General features: G+C 39.1%; 1 protein-coding gene across 1 annotated transcript in view; it reads right to left on the minus strand.

The window, feature by feature from the left end:
• The window catches only part of Vmp1 (vacuole membrane protein 1), a 96,766-nt gene that overhangs the window by 45,888 nt on the left and 26,280 nt on the right, over nucleotides 1–24,598 (minus strand). Inside the window, exons 6-7 of the mRNA XM_021211983.2 lie at nucleotides 12,487–12,654; nucleotides 2,867–2,998 (exon numbers count right to left, since the gene is read on the minus strand). Of these exons, the coding sequence (XP_021067642.1) occupies nucleotides 2,867–2,998; nucleotides 12,487–12,654 (300 nt within the window). The remainder of the gene's footprint in view (nucleotides 1–2,866; nucleotides 2,999–12,486; nucleotides 12,655–24,598) is intronic.

Genomic DNA, 24,598 nt, shown 5'->3' on the forward strand with positions numbered 1-24,598 from the left:
TGATAAATTTATGCCACTAAAGTACTTTACCTTCAAGAAGTGAATAAAAAAATGTAAAACCTTATTTCTGAAATCTTTAATTAATGTTTTGCTGGTATTCATTTTACTTACTGTTTTAATTATACTTAATCCACTCTTCCCTGTTTACAGCTTCTATCAAACTATAAGTTTTACATTTATCTATATGAGCAAATTCTAGTCCACTGTAATTATTCTGGTGTGATTAATGAAGAACTTTTAAAGCACCACCAAGAAGGCACTCGGGAAGGTATAGCAGGCTAGCATGTCTTGAACAGGTCATTAGTAACTACTTAGCCATGATGTGAGACAAGATTAAACCACCTGGAAGCCAGGCTGGTGGGCTATAATCCCAGCTATGCAGAGTCAGGAAGACAGCAAGCTCAAGGCCTGCCAGGACTGTCCAGTGAACTGAAGGCCAGCCCGGGCAACTTAGTGTGTCATTATCTCAGAATAAAAAGCAGAAGGCTGAGGATATGGCTCAGTGACAGGGTACTCACTCAGCAGGTGCACGCTTGCATTAATCCCTAGTACCATAGAAAAATAAATTTGTTTGTAAGTAGTATCAGAAAAATAACTAGTTATGAAGAAAAGTTAGGAACCTACATCACATCATATATAGAGTTATTTTCATGTTTAAAGATTTCATTTCACATTTTGTTTTCTGAGATAAAAACAAACAACCTAGTATTTATCCCAGGTTGGCCATGATTAGATCCCCTGGAGCTAGAGTTGTAAGTGGCTGTAAAATACTCAGTGTAGGTATTGAGAACTGATCTGGGGTCCTCTGGAGGAACAGGAAGTGCTGTTAGCTACTGATCTGCCTCTCCAGCCCCAAGCACTTCAAGGTTTTTTTTTTTTTTTTTTTAAAAAGTAGCACTAAGCAGAGTGAAAATATTGCTAAATTATGGCATGGTAAATACGCAAGAACGTGTTTGGACTTGGCTGCATGATCCACTGACCCTGTGCTCTTGAGTGTGTTTTCTTTACTCAAATCAGGGATAAGCCAGGTACAGGGGAATAATCCCAGCTACTGAGAGAAAGCAGGAGGCTCACTGAAGTCCAGAGTTTGGATCTGATTCAGGTAATACAATCAGATTCTGTGTCTCCCCTTGTGCCCAGCAGAATGGCTCCAACAAGGAAGGGGGCAATAAGAAGGGCTGTTCTGCCATCAACATGGTAGTGACCGGAGAACATGCAATCAACATTCACAAAACATGGAGGGGCCTTCAGGAAGCCTGGCCCTCATATACTCAAAGAAATCTAGAATTTGTCATGATGGAAACTCCAGATGTGCACTGACAGACACCATCTGGGTCAAAGCAACAAGGCATGCTCCATACTATCCGCACCCACGGCCATTTGTCCAGAAAGTGTCACGAGGATGAGGACTCATCAAACAAGCGCTACACATGGGCCATCTGTTTGCCTGTCAACATATTCAGAATCTATAGCCAGCCAATACAGATAAGAATTAATCTGATGAAACTCAAAGTGTCCTTTAATCTCTACACAGGCACAACGACATGCATCACTCCTACCCCCGAGTCAGATGAGCAAACACAAAAACTAAAGACTCAGAAGGGCACTGGCACTCTCAGTACCAACACCAGATGCCTGAGAACCCCTGAAAACGCCTTCCAAAACCAAGTACAGGAAATTATTTTCTTTTTTCTCCCATACTCCTATTGCTTTCTGTTTCCTTGTACTTGAAGTTAGCAAAATTCTCAATCCCAGCTATAAAAGGTTAGAGTTAACAGGCCAGGGAGGGAGCAGGAAGAGCTCTCACTGCACAGTGGCCACTGCCTTGTTCCCTCTTCATCTGTAGTATTTTCTAAGTCCACCCTTAAGTTATCCAATCTCGGAGACATCTTCCTATTTCCTATGAATAAAACAACCAACCTGTAACACTGAGATTGGCACACAGGTTGTCTCAGGAAAAAAAAAAAAGCCTTTACCACAAGTCTGGAATTTAGGTTTTTATTATTCTGGTTTACCCTGCCCATTTTGAGGATACTTTCTAGAACATTCAAAGGTAAAGAAAGACTAATTTGAATTGTTCAATCTCTATAAAGAAAGTAATACTGTCATTTATACCAACACAAGTCTTTCTAGTTTCAGATTTTCATAGCTATTGAAGAACATTACACAATGTTATATTCTCTCAGCAAACCTCAGTCCTTTAAGCACTGTTTGCACATGAGGATGAAGTCCCAAGGCTGTTCTCAAGAAGGAAATGGCCACCAGAGAGCAAGCCAGAGCTGTACTGCACAATCCTTGTGAGTTCAAGGTCATCTTAGGCTACAAAACTATACTCTTATCTCACAAAATAAACAAAACCCAACTAGTAACGTACAAAAAAAAAGTCCTTGGGTGAGTATGAGTACCCATACACAGGGAGGCAGGCAGGCATGTCCACGAGCAATCACATGAATAAACACACACACACACACACACACACACAAACACACACACACTTTTTTGAAACAAATAGATGACATTTATCAGTTCCTGGGAGGAGAAAAGTAGCTTTTTACCTTCTTGCCACTAGTTTGTTTGAAGAAGACCCATTGACAAAGAGTATGTTTAGGCTTTTCTTCCTCCTCTTCCTCCTCGAGGTACTAGGGACAGGACCCAGGGTCCCACGTGTGCTGTTCAACGTTGCACCTGGAACCCCTATCCCTAGTCCCTATTCATCATTTTTTACCTTCAGTATTTCTGCATATCCTGTCCTAGGTCACATTTGGCTTTGTTTTACATTGGCAGTTTTCTTTCACACAGAACTCCTAACCCTCCACCTTAATAACTGTGAGTTGGGATTAGAACTCCCTCCCCATTGTGTTCTTACTTGTGCAGCCTCTGCATGTTCCAGCATTTCTTCAAATTCCTGATACTCTTCATCATCTGGTTCAGCACCTGAGAGGCGAGCTGCCCTGGCCATGAAATATGGAGGCAGCTCTCCAATGGCTGTTCCAATGCCCTGTGTGAAAAAGCAAAATATTCACATGCAGTTCAGTTTTCAGCAGTAACACAATAGATCAGACTATATTTTCCTACATTTCCAGAAGCTTTTTGAGATATACTGGATACATATGCCACACAATTACAAGTTTCAGAGTTTGAATTCTGATCTGACTTGTGAGCCAGATAAAATAATAGACTATGAGACCTTCCTTGGCACATACACAGGCTCAAATACAATTCTCTAGGTCGTTTCAGATGTTTTCATCTCAGAACAGTGTTTTCTCTTCTTTCCTGCCTTCTTTTCTTTTAAAAATAAAGCCTTAAAAAATTGCAGTCAAGTGGCCCCCCAAACCCTCAGTGACAGGATGGGTAACTGTTATGATAAAATTTAAAAGTGTCTTATTTTCTCAGAGCGATTCATATTTCAGTCACTTTGTAGATTTGTTTTTGAAAAGAAGGGCTTGTTGTTGTTTTTCCTTAATCAGTTCAGGACATAAAGATAGAAAGTTTAGAATCAGAAACCTGGTTTAGGCTTAAGTGGCTTAAATACCAGATAGGCCATAATATGACAGAGACGGAGAGAAACCTTCACTTTGAGCTAGCCAGCCAGCTCCGGTCCTCTGTCCTTAGTAACAGTGAATGGAAGGGTTTGTGAGTATACAAGGCAAACTTAACTCTTTCAACCCGCTCTGCTCTAAATGCCTTCAAAAGAATCCTTGAAGACACTGGAGAAATGGCTCAGCGGTTAAAAGTGCATACAATTCTTGTAGAGAACCCAAGTTTGGTTCCCAGCAGCCACATGGGTCAGCTCATAACTGCTGAAAACTTGAGCTCCCGGGGATCTGACACATTCTTCTGGCCTCTGCGACCAGTTGTACTCACATGTGCACATGTCCACACATATACATATGGTTACATTATGATAAAAAAATTTTTCAATGGCAGAGAGCCAAGTGTGGTGATACATGACTTTGATCTCAGCACTTATCTGGTAGAGGAAGGCAGATCTCTGTGACTGAGACCAGCCTGGTCTAAAAAGAATCCTTGAAGGACATTATTAAATCTGAAAATGTTGTGTATGTAGAACCAATAGTCTCCAAATATAAATCCATTTTCCAGGTGTGAAATGAGAACTCTGGACATGTTTAAGTACTCCAAAGTAAATCTGTGTTGAAGAAGAGACAAACAGCGAGGAAGGAGTAGGAAGGTCAGGAGTATGGACAGAAAAAGAAGTAAGAAAAGTTAATGCTGATCAACTCTGAAGAACAATAAACACCATTAAAATTTAAAGTGCAAAGGATCAAATATTTACTTTTATTTCCATATATGAACTAAATCTCAGCAACCAACTTAGTGACGAGGAAATCTTTTCTATGAAAGTCTTCCAAACGGGGTATGGAGGTTCATGACTGTAAGCCTCTGCTCATGAGGGGCTTGAAAAAGGGCACAGGAGTTTGAGGACACAACCTGGACAGCAGAGGAAGACACAGTCTCAGATGAGAAAGGGTATTTTAACTAATAATGAAAGAAAAATGATATACTTGGAACACTAATTACTATTTTTACAGATACTACTAAATAATGGATTACCATAACAAGTGTTAATGTCACAAAAAAGACATTATTTTACCCTGTGACAGAAATACACAAAGCTATTCCTGTTTAAAACAAACTACACCAGGCATGGTGGAGCATATCTATTTTTTTTTTTAAAGATTTATTTATTTATATCTAAGTACACTGTAGCAGTCTTCAGATGCACCAGAAGAGGGCGTCAGATCTCATTATGGATGGTTGTGAGCCACCATGTGGTTGCTGGGATTTGAACTCAGGACCTTCAGAAGAGCAGTCGGTGCTCTTAACCACTGAGCCATCTCTCCAGCCCGGTGGAGCACATCTTTGATCCCATGCACAGGCAGGTGGATCTCTGTGAGTTCCAGGACAGCCTGGTCTACAGAGTGAGTTACAGACAGAACTACATAACAAAACCCTGTCTCAATAAAAAAATGAAAACAAAAGCCAGAAAGTCCATAAACTTGAAGGAAACACAGGCAACAGAGGAACAGGCTCAAATTACATTACACAAACCAGAATAAAGCCAGTAAAATCAGACCAGGGGAAACTATTTGACAAGCTCTTTTAATCAATGAATAAGTTTTTTGTTTCTGTTTTTTTTTTTAAAAACAGTTATAAAATGTGTGGGGTTTGCTCTAAGATAACAGAATCAGCCAAGGCAGGTGAACATAAATATTAGTTGAAGTTTGGTAAAAGTACATTAAGTACATTTTATTTCTCTCTACACTTTGGGGAAACTTAGATTAGCAATGATCACACCTCAGATAAACCTCATTAGCTACACAACTACCAATGTACAAAGATCAGCTTTTCCATGACAGAAAGAAGGAGGAAAGTTCATTACAACACTTTAGTTTAAAGGTGAACTTCTCAAAGGTCAAATGTAAAGTGGGTTGTCAACAATTCTGGAAGCAATCATCTAATTCAATTGCGTGACAAATTCCCTTAAAGCTCGTAAGGAAGTGACATAATGGAGTGAACAGAAATCAAGAGCTACGTCAGGGTCTTAATTGATCACATTGATCTCTGTAGTTTAATTCTTCATATTTTTCATAAAAGAATAGAAATCATGTCAGTATTCAACTATTGTACAAAAAAATTTAAAAGAAATATACTCATCCAGACAGGCTCTCAAAATACATTACATTCTCCATGGAAAAGTTATTACCCCAAAGAAGGCACTGAGGACTCTGGTTTCTATAGCTTTTAAAAGTAATTTTTACAAGGCTAAGGCTTAGCTTACTTGGTAAAGTGCCTGCCTTGCATGTCTGAAGCCCTGGGTTTGATCCCTACCATGGCATAAACTGGTATACCTAGTAACAGAGATAGGAGGACCAGACATTCAAAGCCATCCTTGGACACATTATGAGTTCAAGGCCAGTCTAACATGAAACCTTTTCTCAATAATAACAAAAATGATGCTAGTTTTCTAATTTCTTTTTAAAAAGATTTATTATTTTTAATTTATGTAGGATTTGGGTCCTGGGGATCAAATTCAGGTCAATGAGCTTGATGGCAAGTGAGCCATCTACTGGTCCCAAAAGCCCTTTATAATTCTGACAAAGCACTCATATTACACCAAATAACAAATCTTAAAAAATAAAAATAAAAACATGTTAGTCGAGACCTAATCAAAAGGAGAGAAGGGAGGTTTCTTCTATTGTAAGAGAAAGATAAGCAATCCTGGTATCTATTGCCTGAGTAAATGTGCACAGAGCATGAGGACTAAGTGGGAAGCACAGGACCTCCTTGGTGTATTGATTTTACTTAGAGGCTCCAGGGAGGGGGAATAGTTAAACGAATATCTGTCACGTAGATTCACAAGCAACATGTGGTCTTACAGTCAAGAAATGTTAGGTGTAATGTTAAGTCTGGACTGCAGACCTCCTGGAAGCTACAGCTCTGCAATATCAGAATGTTAACATCCTTTCATCATAAAGCCATTTCTGAGTAACTATTCCAACTACAAATGAGAGGTTAAATAAGCAAAGGCTTGGTAAGTAACCTTGCAATCATCAATGACATCAAGGCTCTTACAGTAATGCTTAGAACAGCTTATCCATCCTGACAACACCGTTGTTGTTCTGCAAAAACATGCTTGCAGCTTCCATGACATCAATTTTTTACTCTTTTTTTTTTTTTTTTTTTTTTGTGAGGGTCTCACTGTATAGTTCTGGCTGGCCTGGACCTCAGAGATCCACTGGCTTCTTCATCTCCAGTGCTAGGATTAAGGGCATAGACAACTATGCTCAGCTTTGTTAAACTCATTTTTTAAAGTTAGTATATATACAAAGATGTCAGTTTTGAAAGTCTCAAAAATGAATTCTTACAATGCTAAAGAATGGGTTAAACTTAGAACATTACAAACTGAGAATAAACAAGGTACAAAACAACCAATCCATGGTCTGCCAGTTAAGCTACGCAGCGCAGACAAGTCTACAGATATTCAGGGTAGAAGTTACCAGGGTCAGGAAAGAAGATGGAATGAGAAATTGTTTTTTTTTTTTTTTTTTTTGGTTTCTTGAGACAGGGTTTCTCTGTGTAGCCCTGGCTGTCCTGGAACTCACTCTGTAGACCAGGCTGGCCTCAAACTCAGAAATCTGCCTGCCTCTGCCTCCCAAGTGCTGGGATTAAAGGCATGTGCCACCACTGCCCGGCCGAGAAATTGTTCTTTAATTGGTTCAGATTTCTCTTTCAAATGAAAAAAAGATTTAGAAATGGATACTGGAGATGGTTATACAAAAATTGTAAATGTGTCTTAATGACACAGCATTACATGTTTAAAGTGGTTAAAGTAGGAAAGACGGAATCAAAATACATGCTATACATGCATGACAATGTCATGATGTTATACTTTGAAAGAAGAATGTGGATGGGGCAGGGTTGTAGCTCAGGGGCAGAGAACTTATCTAGCATGAATGAAGCCTCTGTCTGGCCCCCAACTGCTCCCTCTTTACTCCAAATGGACCTGGAATGGCTTCTAAAGAGCCATAATAAGGAGAAAGCTTTGCCCTGTGTTGGACTTATTGGGGCTGGAGGTCGGGGGTGGAACCTTGATGAAGGAGGCCTTTAGGAAGGTCCTAGATCACTTCAGTCTCTTCCTTTTGTTTCTCACATGCTGTGAAGTGAGCAACATGGTTTGCCTACTGCCATCCACCACAGGCTCCAAATGGACCCCAGTAGTTATGGATTAGAACTCCCAAACAGTAAGCCAAAATAACCCTTTCTCTTCATTTCAAGTATTTGTTGCACTAATGCAATACTCACTTATACAGATGTAACTGGAAAGATACCTGACTGATCTAATCTATGAAACAATTCTCTCTACACACTCCGAAGAACAGATGAACAAGGTGGGAGTGAGGCAGTAAGTAGATGGACATAAATGATGCCTGCTGACTTAACATACTCTGAAAGATAGTGAAGTCCAGAAGGGCATCTCAGTTGATAACAGCTTTACTGATACAACATATTCACAACAGTGAAATCTATAAGAATACTTTAATTTGTAAATTACATAAAAATTTTAAAGCAAGACATCATTAAATCAACTAAGACATCCTTCCCACCCCAAGCCAAAACAAACAAACCTGAAAGTGCATACAAGATCAAAAGCAATAAAATTAGGTCATCTCTAGGAGTCAAGGACACAGTACATCCTAAATCATGCTTCCAAACACTGGGACTGTTGACATTTTAAGAGTTGTGTGCCACTAATAATGTACAATTCACCGACATTCACTATATTTAAGAATGTTAAGCAATTATCACTGACTGCTTTTAATATTTTTTATCAAATAGAAACTCTATACTCAGGGGCTAGAGAGATGGCTCAGTGGTTAAGCCCACGGCTAGAGTTCAGTTCCCAAATCCACTGTATGTGACTTATATGTAACTCCAGCTCTAAACCGTCTTCTGGCTCCCTCCACAACCTAGACAGGCTCATGTGACCGCACACACAAACCCCTAAAAAAAGGAAGCTTTGTTCTCATTAAGCATTAATTAAAACAACTTAAGTTAGCATATAAAATAATGGGTTCCGCTGTGGCATTTCCAGACCACTTTCCTCTGCTGACCTTTTTAGATTTATTTTAATTATGTGTAAAGTGGTTTGCCTACATGTACGACTGCGTACCATGTGTTTACTGCTACTCACAGAGATCAAAAGAGGGTAGGGGATCCTCTTGTCCTCAAGTTAAGGATAGCTGTGGGACTTTTAACTGTTGAGCCACCTCTCCATTCCCTAATATAGTATTTTCAATGGTCATCTATATTTAGCACTTAACTGAATGAACTATATCGAATGTCATGGCTTGGTCATATTCTATTGTGTATGTATGTATGTATCTTGTTCGTTTGTTCGTTCATTCCTTCATTCATTCATTCATTCATCTATTTAAGAATAACAGGTTGCTGTCCCACTTTTCACTTTTGTGAGAATACTACTAACAGTGAAACTGAATGGTCTGACAATTGTCATTTCCTTTTGGTGTTTATGTGGATGTGAAATTAGAAGAGTCATGTGATCATCCTAAGCTTAAATATTTCTCTGCTAATCTGGTGCACAGAGCAGCAGACAACTTTATATTTCTGCCATCAATTCATTCTGTACCAATTTCTTTACATCTTGGAAGCCACTTATTTTCCTTTACATCATTATCATCATCATTAATACTCGTAACATTATTACTGGTTTTCTGAGACAAGGTCTCACTCTGTAGCCCAGATGGCCCCAAACTCATTGCAATATTCCTGCCCTAGCCTCTTGGGTACAACCATGCCTGGCCTCGATTATCATTTTGATAATAATCATCCTAACGTCATGAAGAAGGGTTTGTGGTATCCTGTGGTTTGGAATCCACTCCTCCAGTAACTAAAGACGTTGCTCACCGTCTCTTATACTTACTGATCATTTATGTATCCTCTTTGAATAAACATTATTCAGGTGCAGCTACATAGCACCCTCTCCTTATGTTCTTGAACCCAGGACACTGCATATACCAGGCAACACCCCTGTCCCTATTGACCCTTTTAGAATTCCACTCTTGGGTGATATGGGTTTCAAACCAGTATGAATAGTTTTCAATGCTCATCACCTGTGTGTCAGCAGCTGCTTGCCCAGCTATAGGTTGTCTCCCCAGTCTCTTGGTAGTGGCCTATGGCACAATACAACATTTTAAATCTTATTTTCCCCCTGTGCTTTAGTTGTGAAATATAAGAAATCACTGCCAAATTCAACAGCATACATATTTTTCTTTATATTTTCTTCTAGCAGTTGGACAGTCTGAGCTCAGCTTTAGGTTTTTGATGTATTTTGGTTAATTCTCACATATGACGCAAAGTAAAGGTTTAACTTCATCCTTTCAAACATGGATATACCATTATACAACAACATTTAATGAAAAGACTCTCTTGTAAGCACTGAGGCCAACAGGTACCAATTTAAAAATAACTTAATGCTAACTGGGCATTGTGATGCATGCCTTTAAACCTACTACTCAGAAGGCAAAAACAGGCAGTTCTCCATGGCCAGACAAGAGCTACATAGTGACACTTGTATCAAAACACAACAATAACAACAAACCGCCACACTGATATGTTCTTTAATGACTAAAGAGATTAAAATAAGAGAGGGAAAGAAGAAAATACACAGCAGACAAAATCCTGCACTGTGGGCAAAGCTCAGTGCTGACCACTGTGAGGCACAAAGTTAATATAAAGTCTGTGTTTCTCAGGAGCCAATTAGTATTTGGAGAAGTAAGCATTACACTAGGCTGGTTTTGGGCAGGCATAAAGCCTAGCTAAAGAAATACATCAGACAACACCATACTAGAAGAATTCAAAGAAAGCAGGTACTGCTGCCGGCCCCAGAGGATGCTTTCTTTTTGGCATTAGTTTTTTGTTTGTTTGTTTGTTTTTGTTTTTGAGACAGGGTTTCTCTGTATAGTCCTGGCTGTCCTAGAGCTCATTCTGTAGACTAGGCTGGCCTTGAACTCAGAAATCTGCCTGCCTCTGCCTCTGAAGTGCTGGGATTAAAGGCGTGCGCCACCACTGCCCGGCTTGGCATTAGTATTAATCTAGTCACACAAATAACTTTTAAGAGAACAAAAATAAGAGACTATATAGATAGCCTCTTTTATTCTCTGTTATTCTAATAATAATTTTTCATGATAATCTCCTCGGATCTATAAAACATACAACTAACATAAGGAATCTGTCTCCAGTGTTTATAAAAGAGCAACAGGAAATATGACAAATCTTCCTGCCTTTCATAATCAACGACGCAACATATGGCATTTCTTTTATAATTCCTTCAAAGCAAAATGTAATTGCTGGGCTGAGGAGTAGTTTAGTGGAAGAGTAGTTGCTTTTAGCAAGTGCCAGGCCCAGCGTTTGATCTCCAGAACCATGGGGGGGGGGGAGGGAGGCACTAATATATAACTTTAAAAACTGTCTCTTCCGCAGCTGGAGAGAAAGCTTGGTGGTTAAGAGCACTACTCCTCTTCCAGAGGATCTGGGCTCGGTTCCCAGAGCCTAGATAGTGGCTCCTAACTTCAGTTTGGGAGTCTAAGACTGTCTTTTGCATTTCACAGGTACCAAGTACATAAGTGATATGAATCATATAGGCAGAAAAATATTCATACACATAAACACAAAGACAGCCCATACTTAAAAAACAAAACAAAAAACCTGTTTCTTCTAAGTTATCGTACCAACTGCTGCTTTAATGAATTAAGAATATTTTTATTTATTTTGCTCGGTTTTTTGTTTGTTTGTTTATTTTGAGACAGGGTTTTTATGTATAGACCTGGCTGTCCTTGAACTCCCTCTATAGACCAGACTGGCCTCGAACTCAGAAATCCGCCTGCCTCTGCCACCCAAGTGCTGGGACAAAAGGCGTGCGATACCACTGCCCGGCTATTTCGCTTGGTTTTTGACAGGGTTTCTCTGTATAGCCCTGGCTGTCCTTGAACTCAGATCCACCTGCCTCTCTGGCTGCTGAGTGGTCAGATTAAAAGCAGAATTATACATTTTTTAAACGTTATTTACTTATTTGCATGTGCTTATATGTACAGTCCATGTGTACACACTTGCATGTATGTCTGTGTCTATGTATTCCCTGCTGTGGAGGGTAGAGTACAACAAACATGGTAAGTGCTTCTCTCCTACGATGTGGGTTCCAGGAACTAAACTTGAGATGCTAGGCCAGGCAGCAGGATCTCACGGGCCTCTGAGGGAAGATTTATATATGATCTTTCACATGCTTTTCCTAAGAAACTGCCAGGAAAAGAAAACTTAAGGGAATATAAACTTTATGAACTAAACAAACATATGCCCTAGTGAGGACCACTTAAGTGAATTTAAATAAAAACAATCAAATCTAATCAAGATAAAATATATCTGACATTGAAATGCTGCCCCCAAAAATAGTTACTAAAGAAAACTTAAGTAAAATACCAAGATAATGACTAGGACAACTAAAGACAGGATCACTACACAGCCACAGTCTGAAATCAGAACCACGGAAGCTTAGGTTATACGGAGAAAGGGTAGACCTATTTACCAACAATGCTGAAAGTGAAAGTCATTTTCTAAGAACACGCACAGTGTCTAATCTACAGTGAAAGATGTGACTACTTTTCTTTTTTCCTTTTTTAACATGCTGTTGTTCCAGCAGTCTAGTCTGGCCCTTGGGAAATTGCAATCCTCTGTCTCAGCTTCTAAAGTACTGAGATTACAGGCATATGCTATGCTCCCAGGTACAGCTCCGTAACTACTTAGTGAAGAGTCTTTTGCCTTGGAAGTTTGCAGCAAGTGGCTTCCCAAACCTTTACTGGGTAGGCCTTTGTGGATCCCACTGTAGAAGGTTTGACACAGTATCAAGGCAGCAAGGTTAGTTTTAGGCAAATATGAAAATGCAGATCTTACCCACATGCAGGCTTCAATTCTAACTTTTGAGATGATACTCCACAAAGAAATGGTTCCTTCAGTGCCTTCTTCATCTGGGCAGATAATCTGGTCAGGATAAGGTGGCTCAGGGAAATTAACTGAATTGCATTCATAAGCAGCTAATGTAACTGAAGCTATATGTGGGCCCTAGAAAACAAATGAAAGAAACCTCTAATGAGAAATAGTAACACAAAAGGACTTTGATGCACCTCATCTCAATGCCACACTAATCACTAATATAACACAACCAATGTAATACAAAGTGCTGCTTTCAGAGAACAAGATGCAACATGAATGCACATTTTAAGATACAGTTAGCAATTTGATAAAACAGTCTTTCCCAGGCCTGCTTTAGGCAAACTTTCCAATTTTTTGCTTGATCTTCATATTGTTTATTCATAAGTGCATGTCAGAAAGTTATCCCTGTAACAAAGCTTTTAGGTATAATTTGAGATTATCACCTACCTTTTCCAGTGAGTTATTAAAAAAAAAAATGTCACCGTATAACAACTTATCAATGCATTTTACTTTTAAACGTTTTTTCCTATAGCAATTTTTGTGATATTTTGCTTTTATTTTGCAATATTACAAATTATTAAAAATTAGACATTAAAATTCAGACATGCAATAAAGTTTTATATCCAATGATTCAGAATAACATATGAGGAGGCCTCCTCATGAAAATCAACAGGGGCTGGCTCAGTTGTGGGGTCTGATGTCCTCCCTTGGCTTCTGTAGGTACTTGTGCTCATATGCGCATGTGCTGAGATGCTCAGTAAGTGTGCTTGTCATGCAGACATGACGACGTGATTCAGTTTCCAGAACTAACATAAAAGCATTAAGGAGAGACCTGGCTCCGTAACGCTGTCCTATGAGCTGGAGTGATGGGTCCACGTGCGCGCATGCTCACACACATATATCAGATGTAGAGGCAGGTGGATTTCTGAGTTCGAGGCCAGCCTGGTCTACAGAGTGAGTTCCAGGACAGCCAGGACTACACAGAGAAACCCTGTCTCAAAAACAAAAAAACAAAAAAAACAAAAAAAAAAAAACCAAAAATTAATTATAAATAAAATAAAGGTAAGAATTGGTAAAACTGTAAATTCCTGAGTTCCCTAAGCATAGATTGGTGGTTGTCTGTTAGAATGTAGTACCCATTATCTGTTTAAAGAAATATGCTTTTATAGAGCATGCTTTTATAGAACAGGTTTATACATACACGAAAATTTTGCTAATGACCATATTGTGTGAATATTTCTGAATATGAAGGTTTCTAGTAAAGATTTTCCTACTGGCTTTTCTAAAATGACTCAGACTTAAAGAAAAGTGGTCACTGTACATCAAAGCCCTTTAAGGTCAGAAAGTGAATGAATTTGACATTTAAAAAGCCAGCTATAGTGATAAGGAAATATTAAAGTACGAGTTCCACTGCCAGAAATTAAAAGCTAGAAGAATGACAGCTACTACTTGTCCCAAGACTGAGTGCACACTATAACTGTAAATGAATTATTTTAAAAAGAAAATAATATGAAAGTCTTGTTTATTACAAAGATAAATTATTCATTTACTTATGAATAAGCTATTTTCATTTTATGTACATGAGTATTTTGCCTGCATGCATCTATGTACGCCTGGTACCGGAGACCAAAAGAGGGATATGGATTCCCTGGGACTGAGGTCAAGGATGGCTGTGAACTACCATGGGGGTGCTGTGAACCAAATCTGGGGAGTCCTCTGCAAAAGTAACAAGTGCTCCTGACTGCTAAGCCCTCTCTCTAGCCCCCTAATTTATATTTTTCACTTTTAATTGTGTGTGTGTATCAGCAAATGAATGCAGGTGTCCAGGGAGGCTGGAGGTATGGGACTGCCCTGGAACTGCAGCTCCAAGGAGCTGTGTGACCCCTGTTGTATGTGCTAGGAACCAAACTCTGGAAGAATAGGAAGCACTCGTAACTGCTCACCCATTCATTCATCTAACTACTCCTCTCCAGGCTTGATTACTTAGTTATTTTATTTTGTATATTAACTTGTTTTTTAAGAAAATTTGCCGGGTGTGGTGGTGCGCGCCTTTAATCCTAGCACTCCGGAGGCAGAGGCAGGTGGATTTCTGAGTTCGAGGGCAGCCTGGACTACAAAGTGAGTTCCAGGACAGCCAGGACTACACAGAGAAACCCTGTCTTGAAAAACCAAGAAAACCAAAAAAAAAAAAAGAAAATTTGTTTAAAAATCTACTTCATCTTTTTATTTTTACTCTTTGCTTTTTAAAAAAAATTTTAATTCTTGGAATTGCTAATAAAGCAATATTAAACATTTAAAGCACTGAACATTTAAAAGAGTATTTTCATTTTGCCTTTTTCTTTTAGAAATTTATTCATCCTTTGGCAATTTCAAACATGAATCCTATATATCTAGGCTGTAGGTTACATTGGCACCCCAAAATTCAGGCACCCTCAATTAGGTTTCTTAATGTCATGTTTAACCACGAAACTAAAACTTGTTTGTTTGTTTTAGATATTATAGGAAAATAGATTCCACAACTGGGAGAAAAAGAATTCTTTTCTGGTCTTACCAAAAAAGAAAACAAACATAAAAACATTAATTATAAGTTTAGATATTCTGAATAACTTCAGAGTAAGGATATAACGATATCTAGCAAAGCCAATATGTAAACGGTAACTGTAGTCAGGCAGAGTGGGCAGGGAGCAGATCACTGAGGTTTTGCCAAGAGTTCTAGGCCAGTCGGGACTACACAGTGAGATGTAGTTTCAGAAACAAAACAATACTTTTAACCCGAGAAAAGACAAGAAAGACATAGATGGCAGTAATTAAAAATGAAGAAAATGCAAGAGTTTGACTGTTCTTTTATTTTGGCTACAGGTACAGCTGGATTTTTAAAAAAAGGACGTGCGTGCGTGCGTGCGTGTTGGTTTGGAAGTGGTGGGGCTAGCTGGTGCAACCCTTGCCTGGCAAGCCTAGGTTCCTTCCAACTCCAGGCTCCGGGCTGTGTGAGGCAGACACTTCTATTCCAAAACATAGATTAAAATACAAACCAAATATATTACACCATAAAATAAACTTCTTGGAAATAGTTTTAATTTTAAAAGAGTAAAATCTCACCAATTTTAGAATTTTTCCCCTACAGATGATTGTTCAGGGAGCCTGCCTTGCATGAAAGCATAAAGCCCTGGCCTCTCACATAAAGTGGGCATGGTGACTCACACCTAGCACTTAGAAGGGACAGGCAAGAGTACAAGAAGTTTGTTTATTCCCAGATACTTAGCAAGATCTGGAACAACCTAGCTGGGCAGACTACATAAGGAGTTTCTGACCAGCGAGGGTCACACAGCGAGACCCTTTTTGTTCATTCAGTCAAGAGTGTACATTCTTCCCATAGCTGCACTGTGAAGTCATGATTACTCAGCGTGGAGGCTCATGTGCTGGTTTCCAGACAAAATGAAAGCTAAGGGGCCTGGCTGGCAGTTCAGTTCTAGCCCTCGTTCATTTTCACAAGCCTATTAGTAGCCTACATCTGGATATTTTAGGTTAGACTATACTTACTGATAGGAAACCTTGCAGTTCTTTTCAACTTTACAGCTTAATTGTTCCAAAGAACAAAAGTATTTTGAATAAAATAATTGATAAAATTACATATATTCAAGTCCTCTTTATAGTGCTGGGCCTGAACCCGTAGCCTCAGACATGCGATGCAGGTGCTCTATCACTGACTTATCTAACAACCCCCAGGCACAAAACCATCTTGTGAATATACTTTCCAAAAAGAGCAAGCCTTACTACAATGTATTCTATGCAAGTCCTATTTTAGCTATAACAAAGAAATAAGTGAGCCAAGCCAGAAATTATAGAGAAAAAAAAGGATTAACTGGATATAACCAGTAAGAGAAAGCACCCAGACTGAAGGATGCAGAGGGAAAGCACAGGGAAAGATACACAGCTTAATGGCCCGAGGGGTAAAATCCATCTGTATGATACACAGAGCAGAGATAGGGGCTTCAGAAAAATAATAAAAGAAACAGTGGACAAATTATTGTACATATTTTATGTTTAGGTAAAAAAAAGATTTTTTTTATCTCTTTTTTTCTTGTGGTTAAAAAAAAGATCTAGGAATAAAATAAACCTTAATGAGAGTCAATTAAAAGAAAATAAAACAAACTGCTGGTAAGAAAAGTATTGCAGTCAAAATGGCAGGGCTCAACTGCAAGAAAAATTTTAATCATCAGAAGGAATCAAAAATAACACCATCCAAAGAGGAGATAGGATTAGTCTTACAATCACAAATAATTGGAACAAAAGATAAAGTTATTTTTATAAAATGCTAAAAGAATGAAGTAAAATGTATGTGAACTAGAACCCATGGAAATAAACTTCAAATATAAGATGAAATCAGAAGAACATTGGAAACGCAGATTTTCTTCTTCATTTGAATCCTTCATGAGGTAAGCAGTTGTTCAAAAACAAGTTTTCATTGTGTCGCTGGCCCAGCCTGGCCTCAACCTCCTGAGTTTGAGATTAGGGTGGGTGCCACTACATACCAAAGAATACCAAACAAGAAAAACAAGACACCAGTGAGCAAGCGTGGAGGTTAGAGGACAGATTCGGGAACTTGGCTTCCAGGACACGGGTTTGAGGACTGAGCTCACCCAGGTCAGCTTTACCTGCTGAGCCATCTCAATGGCTGCTCATAACATCTGAGATGATGTCAAGCAAAACTGCCCTGATCTGTCCATAAAGAGAAATGCTAAACTGTGCTCTGATGATTATGTAGTATCTATAGAAGTCCAAAGAAAGATTTCCTGGTGTCACAAACACAAATTAAGGTCTTCAAAAGGAGGCATGAATATACTCATATCATAGTTCAATCAGTTAAAAAACTTCTAATTGTAAATGATGAAATAGTATATGTAATTCTACTTTATTTTACACACACACACACACACACACACACACACACACACACACAAACACCAAACCATTTTCTGTGTTTTAAAGTTTTCAAGTTCTTTGTATGTACACTAGAACAGACCACAGTTTATTATAACTACACCTCATTTTTTAAAACTAGGAACTAATTTAGTCAAACCTCTTTGGGTGATGAAGACTGAGTGTGTGTGTGTGTGTGTGTGTGTGTGTGAGTGAGTGTAAATATTCCTAGGAAGACACACTGACATTCTTACAGTCAAGGCAGCTGTCTTAAAACGGATAAAACATTCCTAAAGACTGGCACGCTTCCCCAACATCTGTAATGTCAATTCATAGCCAAATCTATCATCTACATACAGAAGTCAAGGGAGATCCCAAGGGCAAATTTTCCAATTAGTTTTGTCTGGAAAACTCAGGTCAAAGGCACTAAAGCTGAGGCGTGCTCTGATTCACTGGGAAACCATGTGTTTGCCTCACTCTTCACTAAAGAACAAAAGGACCGTGCTGGTCTGGAATGTGATCATTAGGGATATCTGGGAGACAAATAAACGCAAGATGACAAAGGGTTGTCTGCATGACTGCAACCTTTTCTTTCTTCCTTTTTAAAAGTTTGACTTTTGGGAGACTTTAGAAGCCATTTCCACACAGGAATTCTACTCCCCCAAAGTTAAAAATGGTTGCTTTTCTCACCGGTCAGAAAACAACCTCCAGAAAGTGCTTCTAGACAGGTAGGATATAGAGCTACTCAGTTCAAGACACTGAGAAGCTGACCTACTCCTTTATTCTTTTTTTTAAATATCTTTTCAAAAATTTTATTTATAAGGATATTTTGTCCGCATTGGATGTTTGTGCCCAAAGAAGCCAGGAAGTTCCTGGGAATTAACTGATTTACAGGTAATTGTGGTCTGGATGCCATGTGGGTACTGGTCCTTTGGAAGAGCAGCCACCCCTTTTAACCACTGAGCCATCTTCTCCAGCCCTCCAGCCCTGTTCTTTCGATTCTCTTTGTTAAGTCACAAGCTAGCACTCCCCTGCTCTTCTCTATAGAAAGCAGCATGGTTTGTCTAGCAACGGCCTGGGCATTACTTAATGGCATTAGTTAATTAGTGAGTGGCAGGTCTTTAAATCTGTTAGACTTAAAGTATAATTAGAATTCTGCCTTATCTTCCTAATGTAACAAAATGTTTAAAAATAAAACAATGGCTGTGGCACCTAGGGCAAGAATATATGATTATATGTTAAAAGTACACAGTTGCTGGCCAAAACAAAAGTAAACTCTAATATTAATTAGCTCATGAGCCTTCTGGAAGCAAGTGAATTGTACCAGATTAGTATACATATAAAGAAATACTTTATGTTTCTCCTTTAAAATCAAGTAAAATTGGTTTTAAAGATTTACAAATAATTGTGTATCACTTTGAGTACAGTATGATGTTTTAGTATATATTATACACTATACAATGTACACTATATACATTGATAAGCTAAAAATTTTTAGGTGACCCATCACCTCAAATGTTTATCAGTAAGCCTGAGAGGGCAGGCCTGGTAGCACGCCCTTTAGTCTCAACATTCAGCTGGCCATGGCGGGCAATCTCTCATTGTGAGTTTGAGATCAGCCTGGTAAGCTGCTATAGTGAGCTCCAGGCCAGCCAATGCTAGAGTGAGACCCCCACAAAACAAAGAAAACACTAACAAACCCTAACTGACCTTCCTCTTTCTTTTCTGAGGTGCTGGACTTGAAGCCGGGCCCTTGAGCATGCTAGGGAAGTGCTCTGCCACTGACCTCCATCTTCTAAGCAAATTTTGATCATGAGTTGACCTAAGTATTCCGAACAAATGGACTACATATTTAGGTAGAAAGCTATGCAAGTTGTTTAACATACTCTTTGAAGCTTTCTTTTAAGCACACAATTATAAATAGTGACTTAAGGGCAGGAAGCTATCCAGTCTGTACAAACCCTATGTCCTGGAGACCTTGGTTTCTGCTTTTGATGTGGTGACGCTCATGAGTTAATAGATGAGTCATTCCTTAGGGAGAGAGAGGGAGAGGAGCTACCATGCCTTCTCTCATCAACCAAAGGCCAACAGGCATTTTTTTTTTTTTTCTTCTAAAAAGAGGCTGCTAATCTTCCAGGATGAGCTCTGACTCAGAGTGTTCATGCCACAGTCACGGTGCCTACAGAAGTCACTATCAGTGACACCAGAACCCAATTTCGGGTAATTTCTTCCTTCTCTGTACTGAAAGATTCACAGGTGAGCACTGAAGCAATCATCAGAGTTAGAAAAAGTAGTGAAGCGGAGAGCTAGCAGGTTAGCTCCGAGTGAAGAGGAGAGCTAGCAGGTTAGCTCCGAGTGAAGAGGAGAGCTAGCAGGTCGGATCTGAGAGAATCATCGCCACCACAGCATTAACAGTACAGTGACTGTAACTATGTCTCCGCTTCATTTTACCACACCTTAGTGATGGTTCCCAAATATTTACTTCTAGCAATAAGGAATCAAGAGCCAAAAGGTACCAGAAATATCTGTACCTAAGGAAACACAGCTTAGAGCAACACAGACAACTATTAGGCACTACACACAGAAGGAAACATGGCGCTACCCACAGCAATGTTTAAACATGAGAAGACAATCAACATGACAGATTTTTAAAAGGTACAATTTCTGCTCTACTTTGAAATAAAATAACCCAAACTTAAGAGTAAAACAGGCATCTGGGCAGCAAATATTGTATATTTGTTATGTTTAATTTATAACAAAGGTAAAGTATTTTGTTGAAACAATCATATTAAGAAAATGTCTCTTAAGGAGGAATTTTCAAAGGACAATACATTTTGGTTATCTATTTTTAATAAAACTTGGTCAATTTTATACTATAATCCAATAGTTCCAAATCCTACTTTCACATTGCTTTCAGAAGGGAGAATGCTAATGCTTCAGGCATTCTTCTACTTTGATCCCCAAGTGTGAAAAAAGAAATCCTAGTGAAATAGATTAAAAAGAACATTTGTCTGTAAAGGTAGGTATCTGATGCTTCCTTCCCAAAGGCACAGTGTAGAAACTGAACTTTGAAAAAGCTCTGCAGGAAAATGCTCCCCCTAGTGTCAAAAACTGTCTATACATCACACAATGGAAATCAGCCAATGCAATTATAGCTTTTGCTGTTGAGATAGGGGCTCACGAAACCCAGGTTAAACAACTTTAGAACTTATGTAGGCGGGGTTAGCCTTCAACTCCGTATCTTGCCTTTAACGTGCTGAGATTATAGGTGTGCGTCACCACACTCAGCTTTCTTATTTAGATGTGAGACTTTAAACCTTAACTTTGCTCTCTCCTCTTCCATACTCTGAGACAGGGTTTCTCTGTATAGCCCTGGCTGTCCTGAAACTCACTTTGTAGACCAGGCCTGCTTCAAACTCAGAGATTCACCTGCTTCTGCCTCTAGAGTGCTAGGATTAAAGGCGTGCGCCACCATCACCCAGCAGGCATTTTCTCTTTTTTATTTTTATTTTTGAGATTCACTAAGCAGCCAAGGCTGGTGAGAATAGCTAAGGGTGGACTGTGGATGTAGTCAATAGTAGAAAATTTGGCAAGCATGTTCAAGGTTGTTAGTTTAATCTTTAGCACTGAGAAGAAAACAAAGGCATAACACACATAGTGAAAATGATTGCTTGTTTTAAACAAGGAGCTGAGAAGCCAGAGGAGATTGCTGTGTTGGCACAGTCTGATGACTTGAGTTTGACTCACAGGACCTATGGAAGAAGCTGGACACAGCTCTTTACATTTAGAATCCCAGCACTCCTATGGTGAATGGGAGGTGGAAGCAGGAGAATTTGCTGGAAGCTCAAGTATGCAGCACAGCCATACAAACAACAAAATCCTGTCTCAAAAACAGTAAAACATAAAAAAAAGGAGAGAACAGACTGCACACATGTCCTATGACTTTCACATATGCATACATGTCCTATGACTTTCACATATGCACACATGAACTGAAGCGTAAACCCTTAGTGTCTCTGGTCTTCTCTCTTATACTCTCTTCTTCAAAACAAAAACATAAAACTCTGTAACATAGTGATATTATTTATAATAGCTGGAATAATTTTCTAGATACTTTATGTGTATTAAACACCATGTTTGAAAAGATACATTTGTTATTTCATTTAGTTCTCAAAACAGTCATGAGATAATTACCATTATTATCACCCCTATTTATAGTTGAATAAACTAAGGTTTATAAGTTAAGAAATCTGGGCTAGAGAGATGGATCAGCAGTTAAGAACACTGACTGCTTTTCCAGAGGTCCTGAGTTCAATTCCCAGCAACTACATGGTGGCTCACAACTATCTGTAATGGGATCCAATGTCCTCTTCTGGTGTGTCTGAAGACAGCGACAGTGTACTCACATATATAAAATAAATAAATCTTAAAAAAAAAAAGTTAAGAAATATGCCAGGTGATAGTGATACGCGCCTTTAATCTCAGCACTTGGGAGGCAGAGGCAGAAGACTCTGAGAGTTAGAGGCCAGCCTGGTCTACAGACTGAGTTCTAGGATAGCCAAACTATACACAGAGAAACCCTGTTTTGAGAAAAACAACAACAAAAATCTTAAGAAATTCATTAAACATCACATAGCTAATATTGGAGCAGACATTCCAACCTAGCTACTTGACTGCTTCTCTCATAATCAAAACTTCTGCATACTCTTGACCATTAAAGGATAGAAAACCAGATGTGGTGGTACATACCCGCAATCCCCATATTTGGGAAGCCCTGACAGGAAGGATGCTATGAGTTCAAGACCAGCCCAGGATATATAACCGTGGGAATTATTCCCCACATATGCAAGTCAATGGAAAGCAAGGCTAACTGGTAATTTTATTGATCCTTTAAAAAGTATTTTAGATTTACTTTGTATGTACGTCTTCCTGCATGAATGTCTGTGAAACATGTGCTTGCCTGGTATTCAGGTCAGAAGAGGAAGGGCACTAGATCCCCTGAAACTAGAGTTTCACACAGCCCCATTCATTCTTATGTAAGCAAAACATGTATGTATGAATATAGATAAATAACGAATCATGTGTCTAAGCTAAGAGAGTCATTTGGGCATTGGGTAAATGTCTTAGTCAGGGTTTCTATTCCTGGACAAAACATCATGACCAAGAAGCAAGTTGGGGAGGAAAGGGTTTATTCAGCTTACACTTGCCACATTGCTGTTAATCACCAAAGGATATCAGGACTGGAACTCAAGCAGGGCAGGAAGCAGGAGCTGATGCAGAGGCCATGGAGGGATGTTCCTTACTGGCTTGCTTCCCCTGGCTTGCTCAACCTGTTCTCTTATAGAACCCCAGACTATAAGCCTAGAGATGGCACCACCCACAAGGGGGACCTCCCCGCTTGACCACTAATTGAGAAAATGCCTTACAGTTTGATCTCGTGGAGGCATTTCCCCAACTGAAGCTCCTTTCTCTGTGATAACTTCAGCCTGTGTCAAGTTGACACACAAAACCAGCCAATACAGTTAAGATTGCTTTATAGGCAAATACACAACAGTATATTGTGTTAGTGATGCCATCTAGTGGTGACCAAATATAGATGTACTAAGACAAGTTCTAGATTGTTTTTTTTTTTTCTCTTTTTTAAAGGATCTTAGGATTTATTTTGCTCTACATGTGTGGATGTTTTTCACACATGCATATATGTGTAGGAACCTGATGCCTATGGAAGCCAGCAGACAGCATTATATTCTCTGGAACTGGAAGTATGAATAATAAGTGAGCCACCATTTGCGGCTGGGAATTGAAAGCAAGGTCCTCCACACGAACACACTGTTCTTAACTACTGAGCCATCTTTCTTTCCAGCCCCCTAGAAAACTGATTTCAAGCCACTCATAGATGACAATCTTTGGAGAATGTGAACAATGTAGGAATAAAAAGCTTATTCTCCGTGGTACAAAAGTAGAATGTTTAGGAAATTAGGAGAACAAGCAATACAAATCAGTGGTTATACTAATCATTCTACTAACTCCCGAACCGCAGAGATGAAACACGTTTGCTTTGCTCTCTGGCTCACATGCAAACAGCAACTCTGCTTATTGAGTGATGAGGGTTCCAACACACATTTTCAAATTATAACCTTTCAATTTAAAAACTTAAACTTAAAAATAAGGAAATTGTTCATTAACTGAAAAATATGACTTCATTTTAAGATCTAATCTTTTTAGTCTTAATCTTAAGTGACCATCTGGTGTGCATTCAATCACAATTAACAAGGTTTTACCACAAAGAGGCAACTTCCACTGTGAAAATCAATGGATATGAAATACAAAGCATTTTCATATTACTTAATTTTTAGAAAACATGATCATGATAAGCAAGAAATTAATCTTTAGTTTTTCAAACTACATGAACTGTAAGTCTTTACAAATAATACAAATACAAAGTCTGCCAAGAAGTGGACTGTATTTGTGACCAGACTACTTTCCTAACATAGCTACTTGGCCTCTAGACTGAGGGTTATAGGATTACAAGGTAGAGGTGTCTATTTCACCATCACAAAAAAGTAGGCCAGCAGAATGTTATCATATCACATCTAAGCGAGGGTTACATAAAAGCTCATAAAAGAAAGCACATGGGGGCTGGTGAGATGGCTCAGTGGGTAAGAGCACCCGACTGCTCTTCTGAAAGTCCTGAGTTAAAATCCCAGCAACCACATGGTGGCTCACAACCATCCGTAAGGAGATCTGACTCCCTCTTCTGGAGTGTCTGAAGACAGCTACAGTGTACTTACATATAATAAATAAATAAATCTAAAAAAAAAAGGAAAGAAAAAAAGAAAGCACATGTAATTGGGGCTTCCCAAACACAGTCCTATTATCAAAAGACAAGGGAGCTTGGCCTGGTGGTGCCCGTCTATACAGTGAATTCCAGGGCTATATAGTGATACCCCCTTCCAAACAAACAAACAAAACAATACACAAAAGAAATGAAGATTATGCCGGGCTTGGTGGCACATGCCTTTAATCCCAGCACTTGGGAGGCAGAAGCAGGTGAATTTCTGAGTTTGAGGCCAGCCTGGTCTACAGAGTGAGTTCCAGGACAGCCAGGGCTATATGGAGAAACCCTGTCTCAAAAAAACAAAAAACAAAACAA

Source organism: Mus pahari, chromosome 14 (genome assembly GCF_900095145.1).
Source record: "Mus pahari chromosome 14, PAHARI_EIJ_v1.1, whole genome shotgun sequence".
Classification (NCBI taxonomy): domain Eukaryota; kingdom Metazoa; phylum Chordata; class Mammalia; order Rodentia; family Muridae; genus Mus; species Mus pahari.